Source organism: Athene cunicularia (genome assembly GCF_003259725.1).
Source record: "Athene cunicularia isolate RWA chromosome 8 unlocalized genomic scaffold, athCun1 chr8_part1, whole genome shotgun sequence".
NCBI lineage: Eukaryota > Metazoa > Chordata > Aves > Strigiformes > Strigidae > Athene > Athene cunicularia.
In genome coordinates this window covers 3,459,884-3,485,911 of record NW_020799109.1, presented here as the reverse complement: position 1 = coordinate 3,485,911, position 26,028 = coordinate 3,459,884, and the positions used below count along the sequence as shown (strand labels likewise).

The 26,028-nt window shown below is 42.3% G+C and overlaps 1 protein-coding gene across 6 annotated transcripts in view; it reads left to right on the top strand.

The window, feature by feature from the left end:
• Positions 1-26,028, top strand: part of NFIA (nuclear factor I A) — a 346,337-nt gene that overhangs the window by 307,484 nt on the left and 12,825 nt on the right. For 4 of the 6 annotated variants that reach the window (XM_026853503.1, XM_026853501.1, XM_026853498.1 and 1 more), the window contains 3 exons: positions 2,344-2,522; positions 5,091-5,256; positions 12,472-12,563. In XM_026853503.1, the coding sequence (XP_026709304.1) occupies positions 2,344-2,522; positions 5,091-5,256; positions 12,472-12,563 (437 nt within the window). The remainder of the gene's footprint in view (positions 1-2,343; positions 2,523-5,090; positions 5,257-12,471; positions 12,564-26,028) is intronic. The other 2 variants (XM_026853504.1, XM_026853499.1) reach the window with 1 other exon arrangement.

Genomic DNA, 26,028 nt, shown 5'->3' with positions numbered 1-26,028 from the left:
CTAGACACCCGCATTTGCTAAGGTGAATCCCACATTATCTCTACCTTTAATAGCACACTTCAAAGTTACGGCCTCTCCCAGGAGTTTGGGGACAGGAGAATAACTTTCGTTTCCGCCTTTGAAGATTTGGGTTCTTTATCTGAAGAGTTTTCAAATATACTGTAATTTAAGATGCAAACTCAGAACAAAACTATTTGTCTTAAGAGTGAATAAGAAATAATTAACTAGGACTGTAAAAAACAAGAGATAAGCCCAGATGTGCAGACAGGTTGAACAGGCTGGGCACACAGGTGTTTGCCTTGGCCATGGAATAACTGTCGACATTTCCATAACAAGGAGTGTGGGATATGCTGCTTCTTGTTTCCTTCTCCCAAGTGGAGCACTGCAGACCTAGCACAGCTGTGGGAAGATGCTGTTTTCCAGTTCAGCCCACATGCCACAGTATCTAGCTGTTAGAAGACAGGTACAGCCCATGCTTCCAGAAGAGTTTCTCTGGATATACATCTACTTCGATCAGAGACAGCTGAAGGCTCTGTGCTACCTTTTGGTTCCTCATCCCCATCCTTTCTTTCAGTGGCGTTTTCCTGTTTAGCACCACACATTTCGGATGAGTTTCTCTTTCTGTCATGAATTTTTTAAACAGCATTAAGGGGAGCAGACTGGGCAGACTCGTGGGGTTAACAAGGATACAGGGGAGCTTTTCATGGCAAGGATGAGAGCTTCATATTCATCCCATATCAGCACCTCAGGCATGAATGCAGCTCTTTTTTGGTGGTGGTGTCAAAGCAATTATTCCTATCCAGTCGTGGAGAAAGAAGTACATAGAAGTGCTGCCCAGCCAACCCTTAATGAATGTTTATAGGATAATGCAGTAGGTTTCCTTGCTGCTGTCTCTGAGTACATGTTTTATCCACATCAGGCTCTGAGTTTGCTAATGGTTTAATAATGCTTAAGAAAAAAATTATTAATAAAGTGTCGTATTATTAAACTGGCGATGAACAAGACTAAGAAGCAGATTTTAGCTTTTATTTAACTGAGAGTTTTTCATAATAATCATCATTAAATGAGTGTTTGCTCATTTGTATTTGATTTTAGTTAACTTTCCTGCATCTCGCTGATTTTTTGAAAAGTGCCAAAGGGTTTTTTTTCCCTCTTGTATATTTAACTTACTTCAAAGCCAACACCTGAGTTTCTGTAGGATATTACCTCCCTTGCATAGCCTTTATCTAATCAGGTTTGTGTGGTGTACAAGTGCGGTCTATGCGCATGGACACCCTTGAAAGATTACTAGGATAGCATGTCAAGGGAGTAACAGGGATGTAATGACGACTGTTTGGTGAGAAATAAACTATGATTTACAGATTAGCTTGTGCGAAACCAGACTAATTGGCCATTCTAAAGCAAGAGCGAATTCTCATTTTAGAGGGGAAAGGGAAAATTCCTAGCCCGAGGAGTGTCAGTAGTTGCTACCTCATGGTGACAACTAACCATGGAAAGCACTGTTAGCTAACAAGGGTCCAACCCAATATATCATGAAGGCCAAGGACCTGGGCAAAGGTGTCACATAACGTAGGAGAGCAGAAGGATCATCAGCTGCACTTGTAGTTCTCTGCTGAAATCAGCTGAGAGTAAAATCTGTCATTGCCAATGGGCTGGTGTACACCGCACCTTTACACCTTCACTGTAGTACGTTTTCCAGCTGGCTTGTTGGCCCATAAATTCACCAAATTAAATTTCATCCCTGCTGAAGGTTTGAGCCTAACGTTATTCAGGAGAAATGTAAATGTAATTTTCAAAACGATCTTGCCACTTTGAGCATGTTCATTAGATGAAAACACGTTACTTAAAATAAATGTTCCTAAACTGAGGTGGGAAAAAAAAAAAAAAAAAAAAAACAAACCAGGAAGCGTTAGACCATCTTTAAATTATCAACCATTTATAGTACAATACAAAATTTCATATGTGCAAATTCCAGTTACATGAAATGTCAATTAAATCAACTCTAATCTCCCAAATACATTTTTTTTATTGTCTGATTGATTAGGACTGCTCTTAAGGTGATGAATAGTTTTCACTTTCACAAAGGACTGCTGATTCCTTTATATGTGTCCACTAAAAATACAGAAAACCCTTCAAAAAGTCTGGCTCCGTTTGCTTTCAGGATCTAGATGAAGTGAGTGTAGGACACAATGTGGTCTAATATATTAATTGTGAAGATCAGATGTATAAACAATACTGTACATTTCAAAAAAAAAAGACTAAAAGTAACACTACAGTAGATTTAAACTGTTTTATTTTCCGAAGGCAAAACTCTATATAACTTCTTTGTTTTCTTTCCTATAGCAAGTCCACATGCAACACCATCGACTCTTCATTTTCCAACATCACCCATTATTCAACAGCCTGGGCCATACTTCTCACACCCAGCAATCCGCTATCATCCTCAGGAGACTCTGAAAGAGTTTGTCCAACTTGTCTGCCCCGACGCTGGTCAGCAGGCTGGACAGGTGGGGTTCCTAAATGTAAGGAAGCCGTTTTTATTTCTTCAGAAGTGTTTGTCCTATGTAAAATTAACCATGGGATTATGGGATTATTTTAACAGCATGTTGCATACAGGAACACACCTTGAATAGTCATTGGAAGCGAAAAAAAAAAAAAATGCTGCTACTGCAAAAATATTTAAAAAAACAACAAAAAAACTCCCAAAAAAAACCACTCGACCACATTGTGGTGAAATTAACTTAAACTGTCAGAGAAGCTGGTGATACAGTGACCTTTTGGGTCCCTCCACAAATGACTTTGCTGCATGCGTTGTAACCCTAGTGGAACTAGGGTTAACAAAATATGAAGGCAGAATAATTTTTATTAATTATTTTTGAAGTTCAGGGGAGAATTGGGGGGGAAGGAGCAGGAAAAGGGAGGGTGAGAAACAGATGTTTCAGATCAGCTAAGTTCATTTGAAAAAAAAATACTGCCTTATAGCACTTTAGATCAAGTTGACCAGTACTTGAACTCAAGATGTTAAAAGTACAGTTTATTATGGTTTGTTATTTCTGTAAGCAGTTATCTTTTCCCCTTATCTCTATGAAAAATTAAGCAGAGTTCCAAAGCTTCAAATAACCATTTTCATTTTTTTTTTTAATCAAATAAAGTGAATCATCTTGCTATTATTGAAATAGCATTCCGGTCAAATACAGAATTTATAAATTTTATGTAAATCAAATCTAAAATAATGCTCTGAATATTTCATGAAATGTAATGCATGTAACTTTTTTTCTAGCTAATGAAGTAATAACTGGCAAAATTACTGTTTCTCTCCTGACGTACATACGATTGAAAGTGTTAATGAGAATTAGTTTAATTATTAGCATCTAATTTATGACGCTTATTTAATAAGCTATATTGTCCTCCGTGCTTTCCTCTCCCTAGCAGAAAAAACTGACTCTACTTATTCCAGCCAGTACTGGCTTTGAATAATGTCTGCAATATGTTAGCAGATACATTTATGTCTAGACAACAAATCAATATAGTGCTTTTCTTTTTCCTTGAGTATTCATTTGCTTAATTTATCCCAAACCATTCAGCATTATGAACTGTTAGCACACTCACAATGAACATACAGCAGGGGTCTTCTTGGCAGGAAAGGGACCTAATTGTGAGACAAGATAGTGTTTGAGAGATGTCACTAATATATTAGTTTATTAAAGGTGCTGGATGTTGGAAAAATAAATAACCCTGAAGGATTGCTTCTTTCTGCAAACACTAGTAACTGCAGTCTTTGAAATCGGTGGGAGTGCTGTTAAGTTAGATGCAGATGAATTTGAGTCTTATTTATGTCCTGAACCATTTTTGCTCCAGCACAAGTGTGATTTGCACCTACAGGACTTTCAGGCCTTTTGTCAGTGCCAAAGCAGGTGAAATGAAAATAAGGTCCCAAGCTCTTGCCAATATGAGTATTTTGTCCTCAGTAATTCAGGCTAATGGAAACCCTAACAGGAATTAAAATATTATTTTCTTTAGCAGTACTTAGAATATGGATCTGTGTTTAAAGCTGAGCTTTTACCATCAATGGAAAAGCCAGTGCTCAGTGCCAGAAGAACTGCAGTGAGATCAATTTGTAGAGTGCTGTCGAAAGTGATCTCATCATTTTTGTCACTAAAATGGAACACCTGATTCCCAGGCTGTCCTATTTTCTCATTAGAACGGTATTTGGCATCTATCTGTATGGTTTTCAAGTGTCCAGGCTGTGTAACATTTAAAATGCAAACTTAATAAGTTGGGGGGAAGGGGTGGCTTTTTTTTTTTTTGGTTTTTTTTTTTTTTTTAGCCTGCTTCTTGGTTTTGTGATACTTGAAAACACTTTTATTTACGGACAGGTTTTTTTCTGGTGATTAATTGAAAGACCACACTTGTATAACAGGGCCCATTCTGCCTGTGACTGACCACATCCCAGACTAAATGGAGGCTTTTTTTTTTTTCCTAATGTGCAAAATGAAGCAGTTCTAAGTTGAGTCGTTTCTCCATATGATCCTAATGGCAACTAAACTGCGAGCTACACTATTTCTAACTCAAAAGGGATGTGGGAGAGCAGTTACTTTAATATATATTTATTCATTTTCCTGTAATAAGATACCAGCATGACTTTTAAGACCACCAAAAATGCTTGGTTTTTCTCTTAATGAGCAGTATCTTTAAGAAATTTACACTCAAGTCCTAGGCACTGATATCCTAAGGGTATAACAGAGGCACAGAACTGGGGGATTTAAGAGGTCAAAAATACTGCTCACTGAGCATGAATTAGTGGCTGCAGGAAATGTAAAGAGTAGTAGAATTTAATCCAGGGCAGTTCAGACCAGCTGCTAATAGGACAAATGTTTAAAAGCGAGAATTTCCATAGTTTCACAAGGTTCACAGGGTTTGAGAAAAAGTTCCTTGAAGTCAATGGGGAATTTGACCCAGCACATTCTTTTGCCACCTCTCAAGTAATTGTAAATGTATTGCACATAGCTTTCAACTAGATTGTTATTACTGGAGGTTCCTAATAGCTGATTTTTAGTATAATTTCTGTCTGTTTGCTTGTTTTTTGGCAGCCCAATGGTAGCAGCCAAGGCAAGGTGCACAATCCATTCCTTCCTACCCCAATGTTGCCACCACCACCTCCGCCACCAATGGCTAGGCCTGTGCCTCTGCCAGTGCCAGACACAAAACCTCCAACTACATCAACAGAAGGAGGGGCCACCTCTCCCACTTCTCCAAGTAAGTATAGACGCAGCGGGAACGCAGGGCTAAGAGCGGCACGCGCCGTGCTGCGCTCACCGGCTATCGGCTGGTCTGAGATGAGACTGGACTAGCTCTTGGGAAGCAGGAGAGCTCTCCGCTCTGTCTGTGATGGGCACAATTCTGAGCTGCTTCTATATTAACGAGAAAAGAGTTAGCTTAAGGTTACAGTTTATTTCTGACTTTGTTGGCAGTTCACGTAACCACGTATGAGAGAAACCCAGGCCAGTAGCTAAGCTGTGACACAGACGCTGGACCTGGGGAATCTTGTTTTACTGTCACGAGGAGGCGAGTTGGTATCTTAAGTCAGGCTTTAGAGGATAGATACTACACGGAAGTCAGACACAGCCTCATCAAAAACATTGCTGCTTATACATACTGGGCTAAACTAATAACTCTTTTGAGTTCACTTCATTTATAGTTCCTTTGGGAATAAGTCTTCCTAGATTAACCCAGACGTCTTTCCCTTATGACTTTGTTCCCGAGCCCTGCATTTTGGGCAAGAAGCAATGGTATTTCTTAGGCCCAGGGAGAAAGCTTTAATCCTCTCTCCACCACCCACACGGCTCCCATATGTATTTTGTGTAGCCACAAGTCAAATATACAAATTCCTGGATGCACACTTGGGGATACCACTTTGGACTCACTCTGCTGGGAAACAAATGCAATTCAGCTGGGTTTGATGCTTTAAAAAAGTCTGGATGTTCAGGGAGTTAATTGTGAAATGATTTAATGAAGCTATGCTCAAACTGACATTTAAAAACAAAAGGGAAGCTTTCAGTGCTTTAATGGCAACTGTAGGGGACTTGTTCCACAGTGAAGGGAGTCCAAATAACATCCACAAACAAAAATCAATCTAATCGAAAGAGTAAATCCCTTTGTGTGCTTTTCAAGCTTATTATTTAAATGCTATATGCAACCACTGCTGGATGTGCGAAGAAGTATTCGCTCTTCAGACTATGTGAAGCCCACATTTTTAAAGCTTTATACACTGTTCAGGAGATTTGCACAGGTTCCAGGGGGCATTTTTAAAATCTGGTAGTTCTCAGAGTTTTGCACTGCCTTCTGCTACGCGATACCGCACAACTGCAAACTCAGCAAGATGCTCTGGCTCGCTTCAAAATTAAAATGGGTTTTAGTATGAGACAGTCTGGTAAGATTGTGAACATGATCTTCTAGAATCAGGACTTGTAGAACCGATCAGCAGATTTTTGTTGAGCTAAGAAGTTGATTCATTCCCTCCCCTCCGCTCCTCTTTCTGACCTTAGACCAACACTTGTGCTATCAGGAAGTTTTGATGCTTTCTGACAGGAGATACCGTCTTTTAAGTCCTATCAATAAGATTCAGCGGTGGAATCTAAAAGGTTAATATTTAGTCATAGTTATCACTGAATATAGTCAGCAATGCCTTACTACTTCCTTGTCTTCAGAACCGGGAAAAATGAAACTAGGTCAATGTATATTTGTCATTACAGTTGTGACTCAGTTTACTGGCAGTGTGTGGTGGCTAAAAGAAAAAAAAAATCCCAACATCATTTTAGCAGTAATCTTAATACTTAATTTTTATGATACTGTGATCGTGTAAACAAGCTAAATTCGTGTCTGGCCTGGTTCTCAGCTGGCATAAAAAGTGGCATTCGTCTGCTGAAGTTCGCAGACCACCACCCATCGGTATCGGCTCGGGCTGGTCACTGGGGCTCAGTGCTCAGCAGACAGCTGCCACGTTAATTGGGAATCGAGGGTGTTTTTTTTTTCTCAAGAGCAGCCAGTTAATGGTATTTAAACAAAAGATTAGGAAAATAATTACTGTTTGTTAATTAGCTATGGCTGATGTCTAAACATATAGTTCTGTACATATTCAGGCATGCATCTTCCTTTCGGTAAGGGGTTTGAATAATAGTGACTTGAGTCGTAAAGAAGCATAGAATTTAATTTAGGGATAAATTTTACAAAAAAAAAGAGTAGACTATAGGAAGCATTTTCTAAGAACAAGTATTACATATATATATATATCAAAGCCGGTGGAAGTGGCTGGCCCCATAGAGAATAAACCTGAAGTTCTTAGGCTCGCAGTGAGAGTTTACCAGAAGGGCCCACTGGACTCCATTTAGTGTGTCAGTCAGTACCAACCCTCCATTTTCGTCGGTGTTTATTTTTTCCTTAACTAAATATTAGCCTTCAAATAGCAAGGGCAGATTCACCGGAGTTTCATAAAAGCTGCACAAAAAGGTGTTTTCCATGGTTACGAACTGCTCGAGTGCACCGGTTCTGGGAGTGTCGCTGGGTTATGGCTGGCTGCCCTGCAGAGCTTTAGGATATTGGAAAGTCACTTATGCAACAAAGGCAGGAGTGATGTTAGATTTTGGCCAGACTCTCTCCTTAGCTGTGTGGAGGAGAATGAAACCCCCCGCCAAGGAAATGGAGTGAAAGGGGTTGGCATTTGCTCCATTCTCCTTCCCTTTTTTGGTCTAGCAGAAAGCCCTCTGCAGAAACAAAACGCAGTTAAGGCTCTACCAAAAATTGGAATATGGCCCTCCTGAGGGGTGCAGGAGCCAGGAGCAGCTGTTCAATACAGCATGGCCTCCTGGGAATGAGAGCTAAAAATCACAACAAGGTGGTTAATGATTCTCAGAGCAATAGTGAAACTCTCCAGCTGTGACATTAACCAAAACATGAACGTTAGTGCTGTCCAAGGAAGGAAGAGCCCCTGGAGATGCACACTGGGGATTTGCCACTACTGGGTGGCCAGGCATGCTCTGGGAGTTGAAAATTTCAGCTGTGTAGCCTATCCCTTTGGAAAGCCAGCATTTTCCTCAGTGAGATGACACAATGGAGATGGGATTCGTGAGGTACGGGAGGGTTCATTTTTCCTCCATAAAAAGCCTTTTCAATAGAACACATCCTTGATATCAGAAGCAGTCCCCAAATTATCTTATCTCGGATCTCTTCTCAATTTTGTTTGCTTGGTAACCCATAACAAACACAACACAGTATTTCCTTGAACTGGACATTTTCTGGGTATAAGATCTCATTGCCCAAAGAAGACACCACCTCCACTACGTGCTAGTTGGACTTTATCACTATCATAACTGGATCTGACTGTTAGAATCCGTGGCCCTCATTCCAACACAGAGTCTAAGATACTACCATCCTGTACACCATGATTTTGAAAGAGCATTCTTAAACTAGATGTTATTTTCTAAGGTTCACAACTCTACGTGAGGAGAAACTTAGCTATTTTCCCTTGTTGGGCAAGATAGTTATCAGTTAATGTCCCTTTGCACAAAGGAGTTTTCGTGTTAAACAGCACGTGTGTCAGGATGAGAAGAATGATCTTGTGACTATAGTGCTGGATTCATAATCAGATTGGATTTCTCTCCCTTTCTCTGCTGTGCATTGACTGAGCACCCTCTGGGCAAGCCATTTCAGCTTTCTGTTTGCTCCTTTCCCCATCCATAAAAAAGAGGGTGATGAGTGTATCATTTAATTTGTTAGAATTTGCAGTTCCCTCTCAGAGACTCAGCTGCCAATTGCATTGTGGTAGGAATTGCTGTATTGCACTGCGTTCCTCCCGTTAATTTTCTCGCTACAACTCCACAACGGCTAAACTGACTCCTAGTCCTTTATGAAACAGTACAGCTCTTCATACGAGGCACATGTACCTGTCACCGTGGTCTGTAAGAGAGAGACCTAGTGGTACATTAGGTTATCGCTCACCCAAATCATCTTCACTAATCAAAGGCTTATCCTTTTAATCCAGAACTGTCTGATAAATGGCACACTCCTATACTTAATAGAAATTATTTCAGGGAAGTATATTTTAAATTAACATTCTCCTACTGCAGGCAACTTTAAAATACATGACGTTCCCAAAACTGTTTGTTTGTCTTGTCTTTCATACAATTTCTTGCCATTTTGGCTAAATATCAAAGCTGTCTGTGTGAGCAAATGTTCTTTCTCTGCCAGCTCCTGTTTTGCTTGTTCCTGAAGTGAAGCATCATAGCAAATTTGTGGCATCACATTCATTTCCTTGGCTATAGGCTATGATGTTGCAAACAATCCTTAGTGAATTCCAGTAGCAGAAAGACTAGGCTGGGCAGGAAGATGTTTCTATTCAAGCCCAACACGCTGGTATCATCTAGGGTAAGCTTGTGTAGATCTATGCAATTCCCTTGGAGCAAAGCTGATAATGATCAGATCTGCCTAAGAGACCTGGCTTCTGTTCCTTTCCACGCTTTCGCTTTTCCCCCTCCTAAAAAGGAGTTTGAAGACCCCACCGTAGGCTTAGCCTATGTATACTATAATAGGAGGCAGCTTTAACCCGTGAGAGCAGTTTGCCCCATCCTAATCTCAGACTTCCAGGAATCCCACCTCCAAGTCCAACAAGGGTATTTTTATGAAGACAGTAAGATACAGCTAGAAGCCGTGTTGGTGATGGTCTGAGCAACACTCGGTACTGCTCCTTTTTCTGAATCAAATTTCACCAAAACAGGAGTCACTGCTGATACGTATTCCATGTCAGCTTAATACTCTTAGCCAAAAAGGCCCCTTACAATCCGCAAACGTCGCGTGGCATTTTACAGTGAAGTGGGACTGCCGTCTTGGGAGAGTCCAGTGTAAAGCCTGCTCTGCATGTATGTAGTTTTGGTACTCTTCACTTCCCGGCTCTAGCAAAGTAGTTATATGACCTTAAGGAAATACCAAGCTGACATCTGAGTATTTTCAGAAAGCAAGTTAAACATAGTTTGGAGCATTACGGAAGAAAGTTATACATAGTAATTCACCCAGCAGGGTTTGAGGAAACTTTTGTGCATATTATAGAGTTTTCAAATGTTTTAGAATTTTTGTTTGAACAGAGAAGCCATTTAAGACAACATTCTGATGGTTTCCCTTTGATTTTCTACCAAATATCACAGCAAAAGTATCCGTCAATAGGGAACTGTAAACAGGACCTTGAGTTCCTTCCGTTCTGAGTGGAACTTACCTGCTCCAAGGGATTAAATGGCCTCTCCACTCATTCTGCTTCCTTAAAAGTAGACCAAAAGAACCAAACACCAGATGTTTGAGTTTTGAGCTTTAAGTTGATTTTCCCCACTGCAGAAGGAATTTTTAGTCTTGCACACAACATAGGGTTCAGTAGTTAGTTAAAAAAAAAAAAAAACCTCACCATGAAACAGTACAGAAGAATCTTAATACATGGCACTAGCAACAGAGATAAACCCTTTGCAAATCTGTGGCTTCTTTGAATTATTAAGCAAATTAACATGGTAAAAAGGCAAGGAGAACATCTCACCAAATCTACTCAGTTCGTTTCTTCCTTGATTTGCAGATATGAATAGCAACCAGTGTACCTGTTCATACTCTAATATGCAAGCTGCACTGCAGTTTGCAAAATCAGCTTGGAAACATGAATTAGTGCACTTTAAAAATTCCTTTAAAACTTTGTGAAGGAAAGGTGTTCCTTGCATGAATTTTGCAAGTACTAGCAAAACGTTAGCTTTTTTTGGAGAGAAAAGCTCACCTCACCGGAAACAACTGGGAAGAATTTGTTCTTAGAAGTCAGGAGTGCCTTATCTCCCCCCAGATCAGTAAGAAATGAAGATATGCAGTTCCTGGGGTGATTTCAGGAGAATGCTCTTTGAGAAAGTGAAGCTGTCTAATTGTTAAGAATTAGGGAGGCATCATGAGACGGTTGTGAGACTCGGGTGGAGAGGCAAGGGACGGATGCGGTTCTGCATGCTCGTAGGCTTGGGAACTCCTCACTAAAGGGCTTTGTGGGATGCAGAACCTTTGCATGGGTTCAAGGGCAGACTGGGCACTCATCAATGAGAAATCCCTTGCGGGCCATTGAACACAGGGAGTCCCTGAGCTGAAAATAATCAGAGGGTGGGAAAGAATATGAGAAAGTGAATATGTGACCTGTTTTGACTCTTCCCTGTGCCTCTGCTTATGGCCTCTGGAAGAGAGAGGAGAGTTGATAAGGTGGAGCATTGGTCTGATTCGGTAGTCTTAAACCAAAGGCTCCTCCGACGTAATGCCTCTGCACCAAACATTGTGCCTTCAGGAAGGCAACAGGCTTTCGTCTACACAGACAACTCAGTGTCTTCTCCAACTCACTTTATTTTTCTGTAGCGTTGAGGCCTGAACATTATATTTAGCCTGACTGGAATTTGGCAAGTAGCTTTCCTTTTAACATTGTTTTTTGTCTCTTCATTGGATAGTTAGATTGTCTGGGGATTTTATTCAGCAGAATGCATTCCCATAAATATATTTAAAATAGGCAGAATCACTGTTTGTATTAAGGCGTCTATTTAGGTTATTTGAATTTAGATCTGAACATGCAAAAAACTGAACAAGGGAAAAGATTGCATGGGGGATTTTCAAATGAGAAGAGGGCTGAAAATGCATTGAAAGCTTTTGGATGTGGAAGTACGTGGCATTGTGGACAGTTGCAGTGGAGAATATAATGCAACAATAAAATCATTAAAGTATTTCAAGTTTGGAAGTAATCTGGGTTCTTGGCTTGCATTGCATTTAATAGCTTTACATTTATGGGAGCCATTCCAGTTTTTAAAGGCAGCTTCAGCCTTCAGACTGATTGCACTTACCACCCCAGTGAAACTGCAACCCATTAATTTTTTACCGAAAGGATCTTCCTAGTTTGTCAAACACATCAAGTGAACATTTTAGAGAGTGCAGACCACAGCAGTATGAAAACCAAAACTTTCTATCCAGAGAGAATGCTGGATTAGCATGAAATAAGGGTCTGATCCTGTTCATAAGCTCTTTAATAAATTCACAGTTATACAAAACTCCACGAAAACCGGAGATAGCCCATATTTGAGTGAAAACAGTCAGGCAATCTCAGGACCTCCAGAAGTCTCCTGTGCTACCCCAGCATGGAAGGGCCTGCAGGGTTCTCCTCAGGGATGGAGAGCAGCGCAGGTGACCCAGCACCCTCCTCCCCGAGCGCACGTCGTTGCCGTCCTGCCTCGCAAGGAGCAGCCTGTGTTTATATCCCCACCATTAAGACCAAACCTTTCCAGTGTCTAAAACCAAACTCTCGCTCTCTAAAACGTTTGCACATTTCTATGTTAAACATCTGCTTAGGTGGCTCTGAGACAGTGTGTTTTGGTGTTGTTCGTGTGCAATCTAGTGCCGCTTCCTCAACGCATGTGTCCCTTCCCTTCACAGCCTACTCGACACCCAGCACCTCCCCCGCAAACCGATTCGTCAGTGTTGGACCACGGGATCCAAGCTTTGTAAATATCCCTCAACAGACTCAGGTGGGCCGCTTTCGACTTCTCTGTATGCCTGCAGCCTCTTCTTCTTCAGTGTACTCTAACGTGTCCCCGCGGAGCCAGCTGCATTGCCGCTGTCACTTCACCCACATGGTCTCAGTAACTACAGTGAAATGTCACTTGCAGTTTGTTTGTCTGTTGTGTTTTTTTGGGCTTATGTAGTAATAACTCTGCTTTTGTAACTGGAAAGATCTTTCTTGCTTTCTAAGATATTGGCTTCTGGCGCACAGGGGTTTGGTTTGTTTTTTTTTTTTCTCTAGGACTGGGTTTTCACAGCCTTTTTGCTCCAAGCTGTTCCCTAGGCAGTGCATTTAATTGCATGTGCAAAAGGAGCTCAGAGACACCCATCAGGTAACAGCGCACCTTAGTCCCCCACCAGATACAACGGGAGACTTCTCCAATGACTTCCATGTAAAAAAAAAAAAAGAGACTCAGATTCCTGGCTGGCCATTTGCATGGTGGGCTTTGAGTGAGCAGGAGATTTTGTAATTGCGAGCACATCTGTTTCCTTACACAAAGAGAAAAAAGTCCGGTTGAGGCAGGCCTATAAAGCTGGGTTAACTGAATTCATAGTCCTGCTATGGTCAAATCAGAAGCTCAAGTAAACATTTGTGTTTCTTTAGGAGAAGGACGAGGTTTAAATGTGCTTTTTCCAAGCTGTATCAAATTCCCAGGGTCGATTAAGAAAATAGTTGTTGGCAGTTTTGTTAGCAGCTAATTTGAGCCAGATGTTGAAAAAATTAAGTCTGTGCTTAATATCACGTTATCATGGGGGAGAAGGTATAAAAAAGTGAGCAACACTAGTGCTTTAGGACAACTGCAGTTTGTAGTTTTAAGTGATTGCTTGACTATGTTACAATTCTTTTAAAGGTCAACGGCAAGAAATATTTGTGATTTTGTTTTGAGTTGGTTGCGATGACTAAAAAGTAAGAATTCAAATAACTAGCAAACTGGGGAGCACTACTCTTAGCTCTTGTGAGTTCTTTCAAATCGTTCATATGCATCCGAATAATTAGTGTACAGATGAACGGCCGTCACATGCCACAGTGTAGTATATGCATGAAGACAGACTCCGTTGCGATGGCCTTCAGCACCTATGCTGTCAATGAAACACAAGTCACTCATCAGCGAAGATTTTCAGTTTACAGGGCTGCAACCAGATGCCCGTGAACACTATGTGTTTTCTTGCTATCTGTTCTTTGTGTACAATTTAGGGGCTTTAGTTTATAGCTCTGTCGACAGCACAGGTTAAACTACATCGAATCTCAAACCTTCTCTGTATTAAATAGGGTCACAGAAAGTACACCAGCAGTGCTGAGCAGGGTTTTAACCCATCAGGTTCTGACTTCTTTTCCATGCCTTAACAAAACACAGCCCGCACCCCACTTTTCAGGCCTCTTCCTTTATTTGCTTCGCGTATGTGTCAAGTTTTCATCCGCCTTCACGTTTCCATCTTACTTCTCCAGTCGTTTTGGAAACAACTGGAATACACAGAAATACACTGAAATTGGGAAACAGGAATGTCAAGGTATACTGTTAAAGTCCTTAAGCATTTGGTCTTTTCCTCCATAGCTCAGGAAACTTGAAACCCTTTGGAGAATGCTACTTACCTTTTCCAGAAGACTTGAAAAACTACTAGTTGGTAAATTGATTATGTAGTCAGACACAACCGTATTAAGTCTCCAAAATATTTTAAACTTATTTGCATCCTGCAGCCTAGGTTTCCCAGATAAGTTTGTTGACTGTAAACTTTTATCCTCCTTATTTATGACTGAAATAATTTTAAAGTGCTCTACCCTTACTTTAAGTGCTTCTATGTAATGCAGTATAGTGAATAACAATGCTGTACGGTGAAAAACAATACTCAAGCACAGCTTTCAATTAAAGTCAAACATGCTGCCGTGGGGAAGGAGACTGACTTCCAGTCCCTGACTCCAGCTGCATCTCTGTGCTTCTGTACATCATTACACCACCACAACCCGCTTGATACGAAATATATAATTTATCTGCAAAACTCACGACTTATTCATGAAACAACTCTGAAGTTGACTGTGTTTTAAATCGGAGAAGGAGGGAGGTAAGAATACTAGCTGGAAGAATTTGGGATTTACTTAGCGTTCCTCTAAACAAAGGCACGCTTTTGTACTCTTTTTGCAGGGCATTAGTGTATAGGACAATCACATAGGATATTTTCAAAATGAAAATATAAAAACACATCGGACTGTGTTATTAAAAGCAGCTGGGGTGGCTGCTTTCCATCAGGATTTTTTATAGTACATTCAGAGTCAGCCCAAGATATGGGTCCTGAGGACCACTAACTGCCAGGCCACACAGCTCCCTCAGACAGGAGGAAGCAGTGAACACTCAGAGCTTCTGAAAGTCAAGCTCAAATAGAAGGGTTAAGCTACTCTTTACTGCTGGAACAACAAAATAAAAATGAAGACTGTATCTGAACATCTGCTTTTTTAAAATTACGGTCCAGCTCCAAGCTATAAGAAAACATTATGGTCAGCGTTTTGGTGGCTCTGATTTTCTCTCCCGATTGGTGGGTCGTTTGACTACAGGCACTAGTTACGCATCATCGTTATTAGCCTTAAAATGCTGCAAAAGTGAGTCTGTGCACGGGGATGTGACAGCGCCGTTCAGCACAAGTCACATTTCCCATACATGGGCATTCACAGAATGTTGGAATAAAATCGCAGACAAATGTACAACAGCATGGCTGGGTTTGAGCGAGGATCATTCTGTCCTGGGCTGTTTTTAAACAACCAAAACCAGTGCGTGCCTTTCTTAATGGGCATTATAAAAATTAGCAGTAGACATTTCCATTAGCAGCATGTTCTGATTTATGTCACATTGCCTCAGATATAATTCCTTAAAAGAGTTTTTTAGAATTTACATAATATTTTATTTAGAAAAAGGCCCTATTCCTGTGTCAACAAAGGTTGTAGCAGGACAACAGCTCCATGACAGAAGAGAGCAGGAAATAAACTGATTTAAGTCAGTAGTTCTGATTCAATAACAAAGGCCCCAAAAGGGCTCTTGGCTTTGTCTGGTTTTAGCAGCTTCAGAACTTTTCAGTCGGTTTGTTTTTTCATACACTGCCTCTGCTTACCCCATCCATCACTCTGCCACTCCAGCGGCTCACCGCATAATTGTCCTATCTGGGGGGTTATTTGAATCTAAATTTCTGTTTGAGCTATTAGAAGAAACACTTGACTTGGCATCCTCTGTATATGTTGACAAAAAGGCACAGGTGTTGTAACCTTTGCTTGATAAATCATTTACTTTTGCTACTTGACTCGCAAGCAATAGGGGGGCATCAGCTTTTTAACTTGCCTTTTCCATATGCAAATCAGAAATACAGTATGCCTGGGGTACGCAGTCTTTAGTTTCAAAAGCAAGCTGGTCTAGATACCTCATGACTAAGTAATAGATACGTCTCTGGTATTGCCAAGGACTTGTAATAAGGAGAGTGGTAGAGGAATGGGAAAGTACCATCACATTAATTAGGGACTAGCCTATCAGTAGCAACAACGCTAATACAGAATAAAGGGTTCTGAGTTTGGGGTGGGTTTTTTTTTTTTTTCCCCTAACCAAGCGATAAAAGTAATTGTGAAACACAAGATACGTGCTCGGAGTATGTGCAGCTGGTAACACTAAACTAGCGACCTGCTCTTTGTGACCGGAGTTTGCGTTGTCACTTACTGCTCTAAAGGATGTTTGCTGATCTCTAAATGCCCTCACTTTGCTCTATGGTACAAAATTCCGTTAGGGATCGTAAGTATTCACTGTGTTGCAGCTCCACTTTGCACTAAACATTGTTTACTAGGCACAGTCCTGTTTGCCACCTACTTACCCTACATCTTCCTGGAAATTGTACTTAGGATGCTAAAATCAGCTCCTGAGCCACACACGCCTGCTCCATCTAATCACTCCTACCTGCCAGTAGCCCGTGTGCCTTACACACTGAGGTTATGAGGATGCACACAACAGAAGCTGCCTCCCACTGCAGGCCGAGGATCAACTGCTTTACCACCTGTGAGAAACTAAATGGGTTTCTTCTCTGCTTGAGAGAGAAAGTGTATCACGTACCCTCTTGTCCAGCCGTTTCGGGAAAAATCCCTCTCTAATCTAAACCATGCCAGTTAGTTTTTAAAACATAGTTAAGTGCAAAACCAAATATTTATTCCCTTAACTTTCTCTAGGAAAAGATAAAACTGTTTTCTAGAAGAACAGAAGTAGAAGCTCTTCCTGATTCTGCCTCTGCACGATCCCAAAGTTACAGTCAGACCACGGATAGCAAAGCTGAGGTCTTGGCTTGTGACACTTTCCCCGGTGGGACCCTCGAGCCACCGAGCTACAACAGTGATCAGGATAGAGCTCATCCTTTATAACGCCAAACAATTGAACCAAAAGGCCCGTAACTCACCTAGCACACTGCAATAAAGTATAAGGAAAAACGCCAAAAGTCAAACAAGCTTATCTAGGCAGCAAAACGAGTATGAAAACCAGCGAGCTCAGAAGCACAGCTGTGCTCTTGCTGCCAGCCTTATAAAGACCGGGTACAAAAATGCACGCTGTGAAACGCATCTATAAAAGAGTAATGCTGCCCTGTAGTAACTTGGGGGAAATTACTGAAGTTTAGCAAAATGTTTATAGGATAAGGAAATTGCTAACTTCTTTAGATCTGCTCCTGTTCTCTGCCTTTCCTGAATGAGACAGTGGTATCTTTGTAGCTTTTTGGTTTAGGCTTTTATTTATCTCTAAAAAACCACCTTATGCCTCAGGTGCATATACAAACCTAATTGTACAATTACTTTCGAGAGACAAGGGAAAGACTATTTTACTTCCCCACAATCCTTTTTGAAAGCAAACTGCAACCTGCAATTTTTCACTGGCAGCACTTTAAAACAAAGGGCACGAGAAAAAAAATGAGCTTTATGCTGTGTCCTGTAGGTTAGCAGATGTGAGCTCTGTCAGACAAGGGGGGGAGGCAAATTCCAGAGTAGATGGTCCTTCTGTGATAACAGCCAGTCACTGCTGCCTCGACACTTAATTCGGAGGAGCGTGGTGCAGGTGATGCCCCTCGCCGCGGCTGGAGGCGGCGCAGGCAGGGGGGAGGCAGGGAAGCGGTCTTGCAGGTACCAAGGCCCGAAAGCGTATAGGATTCATAGATCAAAGTCAGCACCTTGAATAGGAAGCTAATGCAGTTCCTCCAGAGCTATCACTCCTGCAGCTGAAACCGCGAAGCTGTTTTGTGCCCAGGTTCCATTGCCACCCTATGGAAGAAAGAAACCAGTGCACACATTTTTCTTTTGACAAATAAAACACGTGCCTCGTTTCACGGGGATTTTCCATTTTTTGCGTCTCGCCGGACCCCTGCTCCAGTGCCCTGCCCTTTGCACCGTCAGAAAGGGACGCCGAGCTGCCAGACCCAGGCACAGCTCACACTGATGTGCGTTATTAATGAGGACCGCAAGCTGCCCGTCCTTTTCTGCCTCTGCACCCTTCTCTCTTTCTCCTGTTTCCCAGTGCCCAGGAATTGCTCTGGTCAAACAGGCAACACCTGCTGGGCCCTCAGGGAGGAAGAGCAAGGTCAGGATCTGGTGGTGGTGCTAACAGCTGAGCCACCGCTCCACTTCGCGGAGCAGTTTGTGTCCAGAAAAAGTGTGAGGGGTGCGTGTGGCTCGTCCATTGCTGGGGACGTGCAGAGAACATGAGAGGCTGCAGGAACAAGATCAGGCCTTTTATTTTGGGGGTTTTGAGCAGAACTATTTATAAGCCAGATCAGTGCTAAGGATAAGAATATTTACCCTCAGGGCTGAATGCAGCGCTTGTGTTTGAGCGTGAATGAAGATGAAGAACACTAATTTGGAAGTGTTTGTTCAAATCAGTTCAGGCCCCTGAGAATTACATATTCCATAAAGTAACCTCCCTAGGCCAGCACGCATGGCTCTGGAAAAAACTTTTCTGCAAAGCACTTTGCTTAAGCAGAGACTTGACCGCCCCTTTCCTTCTCTTGGTCCGTAGCAGCAAATGTAGTAACAGGTTCAGAACGTCATTTGCATGCAGGAATAATGTCTCTCCTGGGTAACGAACAGAAATATGCAGAGACTAGGTAGAAAAACACAATTTTGAGTGTGGGACTGCTACTTTCTAGAGCTGCTGAAGTTAGAGGGATCACTCTCCTTCCAAAACCAGCAGGGATCTGTGGACTTTCCCGTATCAGCAATGGGAAGCGAGGGCTGCTCTCCTCCGACAGCCAGAGCAGAGTTACACGGTGCCCAAAGTGCCATCTGAATTTTAGATTGCTCCTTGAGCCTGTGTGGGCCCTGCACCCTCATAGATCACCATCCTACTAGACATTTACAATACTCGTAAGAAATAGGAGACCCAAAACAGAGATCAGGAACAGAACCATTACAGTGAACGGTTGAGCATGTGAGAAGAGAAAGTTGTATGTGTGACCACTTAAATTATAATCATTGCCTGGGCTGAAGTGTATTGAAGGATGGACTCTTGTGGTCTTGACCCCTATTATGACCACTGAAAGTTTTGATTTCATAGTAAAAAGTATTTTGCTGCAGAACGAGTGGCACCAACCTACTTGATTATGTGACCTGGAGGTTGATGCTGTGTTTTATCTTCCACCCAGAAAGCAGCTATACTGGCCTGATCATGAGGGTGGCCTGGAAATGGCTCTAAAAATGTCTAAGTCTAGAGAGAGCGTGCATAGAAAATGCAGTGTCAATCTATCAAGCAGCAGGTCTCAGACCCTGGGAGGCTGACAGGAGATTTCAGATCCTGCATTCGCTTTGTGTTTGCCCATATTAAACTCACTCTTCTCTTTGGTTGAAATTAGTCAAGGAAATGTTGGCTGAATCCTTCGCTGAGCTAAAATTGAGATGCTTCCACCATGATGGGAGCAAAGAGCCCGCATGCGGTCGTGGGGCTCTTGATGTGCCCCTGATCACATAATAGCTCCAGAGCCACGCGTCCCCAGTGCAGCGTGAGTGTGAACGTGCTGCTCTGATCACAGTTACTAATGACAGTCCAGAGAGTGCTCCGCAGAGAGGAGGTACAAAGGTGACCAGAAATCAGGGTCACTCCCCAACTCCCGTTCCCTTCGCTGCCTGCTCAGCTCAGTGCACAAAGCCCCTTTAATTGAGCTTTCGTGCAGAGGGGCGGTATGAAATTTCGTTCTCAGATCAGTTCTTACAAAGCAGCAGAGAACAGTGTACCTCAAGAAGAAAGCACATACTGCACTATAAAGGTAAAGATTCATAGAAAACTTCCTAGTGCCATCACATGGCTTTATCTTCAAAGTGGGTTGGAGCCAAATCAGTCCAGAAATGCCTGGGTTAGTCCTCAGCAGGAGGGATCCTTTCTCCTGTGCTTTTTCTTCCTCCTCCTTGCAGGCTCTGGTGAGCAGTTCAGACTTTTTTTTTTTTAAAAAAAAAAAAAACTAACACTAAGCATCCTATTTCCAATAGATATAGCATACAATTATTTACCATGGACATAGACGAATTTCCCAAACTAAGCAATTAAACTTACTGCATTTTTTTTTTCCCCCTCCTCACAATAAACAGGAAGCCTGTGCGTAAGGCACCCTTTCTGTGGGTTTTATGGCCATTACTTATGCTCCACAGTAGGGGAGAAGAGAGAGGAGAAGTAAGTGTGGGCCTGGTGGGAAGAGTTGGCAAATGCAGAAATATGATGAATGAGCTGGAGAGATTTAATTTCTTACTAAATTCTCTACAAGCTGTGTAACCTTTCTTTAGCTAAACAATTACTCTAAAAGGCAATGATTTTCTGTGTTTTCATTGAAAAGTCTTCATAGTAACAATGGCCTATGTTCTCCTTCTTGAAGAACTTCTGCCAAAAAAACAGTTTTCTTTTTTCCATTCAGCAGGAAACTTTCTTTTATTTTTATTTTTTCAATCTCATATTCCCCGCTAACATGGATTTACAAGGCCTACCACTTACTGCATGGGGCTGGGAAGAAGCTTCCCCTCAGGCCAAATCATTTTGGTCCACCTCCTTTATAGAGATTCTTGCATCTTCCTCCCAAGAGGAGTGCAGCCACTGTCAGAGACATAGTACCAGACCCAAGTGACCGTTTAAGCTGACAAAACGTGACAGCTCCTAGTTCACGGGTACAGAGCACGCAGAAGGGAATTCCCAGACTTGTTTTCCAGTGGACAAGCAGCAGCTCTTGCTGCTGTCGGGGTGGGCTCAGTTGGGAGGGGGAGCAGGTACTAACTTTGGTGTGGTGGGGGAGAGAGTCGCCAGATCTTTAAATCCTGCCGACGTGATTAAATCAGAGTGGGTGCTGATGCTCTCTGAACCACAGGGTCCTGTGACCGGCTGGAGTATCACAAGGACTTTGGAGATGCAGCATGGGCAGAGCACTTTCCTCCTGCGGAGCTGCACGATTGTGTGGATACACACGTGCATGCGGGCGCGCACACACAAATCAAACAAGTGTAAGGCAAGATTATAGTTATGTGCCTCTTACTGCTTTTACTTGACTTGGCCAATTTCCTGGCCACCCCACGCCCACCCCCAACCTCCATAGCAGATAATGCTGTATTGGATTAGTCTGCCCCGCTGCTGCATCAGGTCCCAGATCGATTTATTGACTCTGTCAGAGTGGCTAGTACAGTAATTGTTACAAGAGCAGAATAGAAAGCAAGAATGTGTCCACATAAAATATAAAAATGACGTTTTGTTCGTTCTTTCCTCTTTTGCCCTATAGATCTTCATGTGTTTACACAGTGGAGAGCACTTTACTTAAGTTAATCAGCTCCTTCTACATTATTAATTGCGACAGTTAGGGTGCTACATGGCAGCGAACGTATTATTGAAAACATTGATCTCGCGCTCACGGTGTGGACCTGAGTAGGTTTTGTATTTCTTCCCTTCTTTTGCAACTGCTTTAGGGTACTATCAAATCACATTTCCCTGACTGACAATACGCCATCAATACCATTGATTTCAGAGAGGGGCAGCGAGATGCACAAGAGAAAGAAAGGAATGCGCCGAGGTTCAGCGTATTCTGTAGGCTCGGAGAGGGGTTGTTGGAAGTTGGTAATCACAATAATTACATGCCTGGCCTGATTTCTCTATTTTGTAAAGAGTAATAATTTAAGAGCTGAAGGTTCCTAAGTGTTGAAGATTTGCAGAGATGGCATGATGAGACCTTTTAAAATGCGTGTATAATGTATACCCTTAAAAAAAAAAAAGACGTACTGACTTTTTACAAGGGTTTTGGAAGTGCCTTTGAAAGACATTTCATGAAAGTTCAGCTTTCGCAGCTGATACCTATATGAGCTCCATAAATTCCACACAGCCTGACAAACTCCAGTAGGTGTCACATGTGACCTGGATGGAAAAGGTCAGCAGCTGAATTTATGGCTTTTGCATTTACTGGAACATTAAGATTTTTGCCAACTGCCATATATACTTTTTAACAATTCTGCAATCAAAGGATTAGGACCACAATCTACAATGAAGGTCAAAAATTAAAGGCCACAATCCCTACATCCTTCCCAATGGATAGGCACTAAGCTACCTATTCTAAGAATCACCTTTGCTTAATGGCCTTAACGCAGAGGTCAAGGAATAAATAAGCTCCAGAGGTGAACACCTTGCAAAACAGGCTATCTCGCTCTGAAATTAATACTAAATTCCATAAGAAGAGACCAAAAGATGAGAAGCCATTTATTAATGGAGAAGGACTCTCCACTTCGCAGCAGATTACACATTCCCGAGACACTGAGCATCACGTTCCCTAGTGCTGGACTATCCTAGAGAAATGTAAATAGCATACAGGGAAGGATTGGGGCTTCGAAAGAAATACAGCAAAATTACTGCAATTTCCTTAAAACCTGCATATTTTTTTAAAATTTAATGGAGTGTGTGTTCTTAGTAAGGATGCCAAGTTGTAGTTTTCAAACTTTACCTGGTTTCAGAACCTGGTTCAGAGCAACAAAAGGTATCATCTTGGTTTGGGCATTTGTTTTTGTAGTATATTCTACTTGAACAGAGATAAAGCTGCAGAAATAGAATCCAAACCCAGGATACCTTTAAAAAGAAAAAAATCTGACATTAATAAATCAAGAGGCTAACCATGAACATATCTTGTAGGCTTGACTATGTAGCCTTTAGTTACTTTGGTTATTAATATTCAATTTTGAAAACAGTACTGACACTATAGTCATAATATTTTCACGCATATTCACTTGCATGACCCAACTCTTACATCATCTATACAAATACTAGTTATTACCCACAAAGAGATGCAGCTAAATACATTTCAGAAGTCAATGAAATGTAATTTTAAGTATGAGATATGAGTAACAAAAATCACTACCAATAAAATGAGCCACCTTTGAGATAGAACGCAGTAATTTCTGCATTGCTTGGAGGAGCTTTATACAACTTTAGGTATCCTTTTGTGCTTTTGCCATAACTACCTCTTTTTAAATATAGTAGAAAAGGTACCTTTTTTTAAAAAAAGGGAATAAATTTAGATATTAAATTTGCATGTGGGGTTGGGTTTTTTCATCCTTGCATGTGCTAAACAATGAGATTTGAGATTTTGTAGGAACACTTTTACACATCATTTTCCTTGTTTGGCTCTTCTCTCTTTTTTTTTTTTTTTTTTGTTTTAGGACTTTCTTGTAGTCTTTTGGGTTAAAAAATGTGTCTGCAGTATTGGACCCGACTGTACATTTGCTGAAGTCAATGAGAGTAGGAGATGGAAGATCTGTTATTGGCAGGACTGTCTTTTAGAAATACAGTCATTTTTTTGTTTAATTACGCTTGTATTTTGCTTATACCTCTCACAGCAGAATAAATTAGTCTTTTTCAAGTAAGATAAAGGTTAAAAATTCACGTTTTCTTTATGGGGAGGGCTTGCAGTGCAGTCATCATGTATGTCTAGAGTTTTTATTTTGCAGCTACAGGTACTGTCTCTTAGTGACCCCAAAGCAATCTTCCTTGATGTAGAGATGGGTTTAGTTTTGGAGTTTTCCCAATTTCCTGGTTCTGTAGGCTAAATCTGAAAGTATAGGCCAGGTTATATTCCTTCTGGAGCAAGGGAGGCTCCAGAAGCTCTTTATAAACTCATTGTGTTCCTAACAATAGTGAAAGGGCAGAACTTATCCCAGTAGTGCTGACTTCTTTATCAATCCTGTTGATGCTGCATGAGTCAAACCAGTCCAGATTCTTCCCCTGGACACTTTTCAGGAATTATAAGGAGTAAAAGTAGTAACATTTAGAAAAAAGTTTAAAAAAAAAAAAAAGATGGGGGAAAGCTATAATTCTCCGTACAATGGAGCAGCTTACGTACGGAGTACAAAGAGCCACTTCTATACCTTCTATTTTCAGAGAAAAGCCTCACATTCAGTGACTCATAAAAGCGGAGGCACCTTTTGGTTTTAAGTTCAAGGTTTACATTAGTAATTTTGTCTGTTTTCTCTGTTAGTATTAATTAAATTGAGATAGTTTAATTAGTATTACTAAATTTGATCATTAGTAGTAATTCATTCTGCCTGCCATACTGCACAAATATGATGAAGCAGAAATAACTAAATTGTTTAATTTCATCTCATTTAATGACTTTACACTCCACCAGGACTTTCATTGGCATCTCACAATATGTGTGAAAATCACTCCACACTAGGCCAAGACCCAACTCCCTTTAGCCAACCATGTCTAATACATCCCTCCTCATCCAAAGGCAGATCATGTGCTGTGAAGGCTTTTCCCAGTTCTCCACCGGAGAGGTGGCTACTTCCAAAGGCTGGGATGGCATTTCCTCACCCTGGTCACCCAGCTCCTGTATCCTCCCGACCCCAGCGGCCACCACGGCCCTGACCAGGGGCTCCCTGCGGTGTAACGGGGGACATCCCGTCACCCATCCCCGCAGCCGCACACCCCAGGGGAGGGGGCCGAGTGCTGAGCACAGGCACGGTGCACGGCCTTCCGCGTTTCTTAGAGCGCTTTGTTCGGTTTAGCAAGGTACAAAGCATCGGGAAAAACGCAGATATCAAAAGTTCTCGCATTCAAGAGTTTTGTGTGCAGCTCGATGCCTTCTTGACTTTCCATGTTTGAGGGGAGATTTGGGAAGGAGGGTTCACTGCTGAATTCATTCGTTATTCCTCTACCTCACTTTCTACTTTAATTTTAAGGTCAATGTGGCAAAACCACCAGAGTTTCCTCCATGCTGCTATTTCTGTCCATGTTAATTTGGAGACTGGTTTTGATCTCCTTGCCCAGTACACCTAGGACTCTCCAAAACCCCGATTCCTCTTCCCTTTCTGTGGCCTCCAAACCCCAACCTCTCTCTGCCCACTTCTGAAAACGTGCTGTTGTCTTGGCCCCCTCATCCTGGCGTCCCCAGCTGTCCCTCCGTCCACCTGCACCTGTCCGCCCTGCGCCTCGCTCTTCCTGCTGCCCACAGCCCAACTCCTCGCCAGCGTGTCCCGTCTGCCCCTTTTTTTTTTTTTTTTTTTGCCCTGCTTTTATCAGGCCGTGCACGCTGCCTTTGCTCTCCCAGCAGAGCCGCAGGGCTGCTCACTTCTCTGCTTCACCCCCAGACATCCAGCGCGCCAGAGACCAGGCGCTGGAGGCTTTGGGGGGGATTTTGGAGACAGCGCTCGCTCTCCCCTCCAGTTCCAAATTATCACCTCCCCTCGCTTTCCTCTTGCACGGCGTACTCTAAAATACTCCCAGCCAGGCAAGAAACGCAGCTGAAAACTGCCTTTTGTCCCCCAAACTCCACAGAGCAAAGAGCCAGAGCCTCTGCAGCAACTTGCCAGCAGAGCATCCCGTCCCGCTGGGACCCCTCGGCCCCGTGGGCCCCTCACGTAGCTCCAGTCGCTCCCCACCGGCACGGGACAGGGAAAGAGGGTCCCGGGGGCAAACCCCCCGCGCGCGCGCGTGTGTGTACGTGTGTCTCGGTGCGTGTGCGCGCGCTCAGGCTGTCTCGCTGCAAATGGAGCTTGGGAGGCCCAGACTGGGGGTTGATTTTCTTTGGATGACTTTCCCCGATTGTCTAAAGCAATAAAAGTAAAGAAACTTTGGGGGGAAAACGGTGGTTGCAGGGAGATTATTTTTGCAGTCCTGGTGCAGGCAAAACTCCTGAGGCTTCGGAGGAGTTTTGCTCGCCTGAGGACTGCAGGAACTGGCTTAAATTGAATAAAACTGTAAGTACAGTATAGGGGACTGGGTAACAAGGAGTTCTGCAAAAGCAACAAAACCGGAGAGCACAATGAAGAATAGAGCGGGTTACGCTGCGGTGAAAGTATGTACTGGTTGTTATAACACCGTGCCTCTAGAATAAATTATGTCCCTTTAAAAAGTAATACTTTAACTGTGGAGCTATATAGAGACAATTAAGACGATATTGTTCTCCTCATTTCCCTCCCCCCCCCCC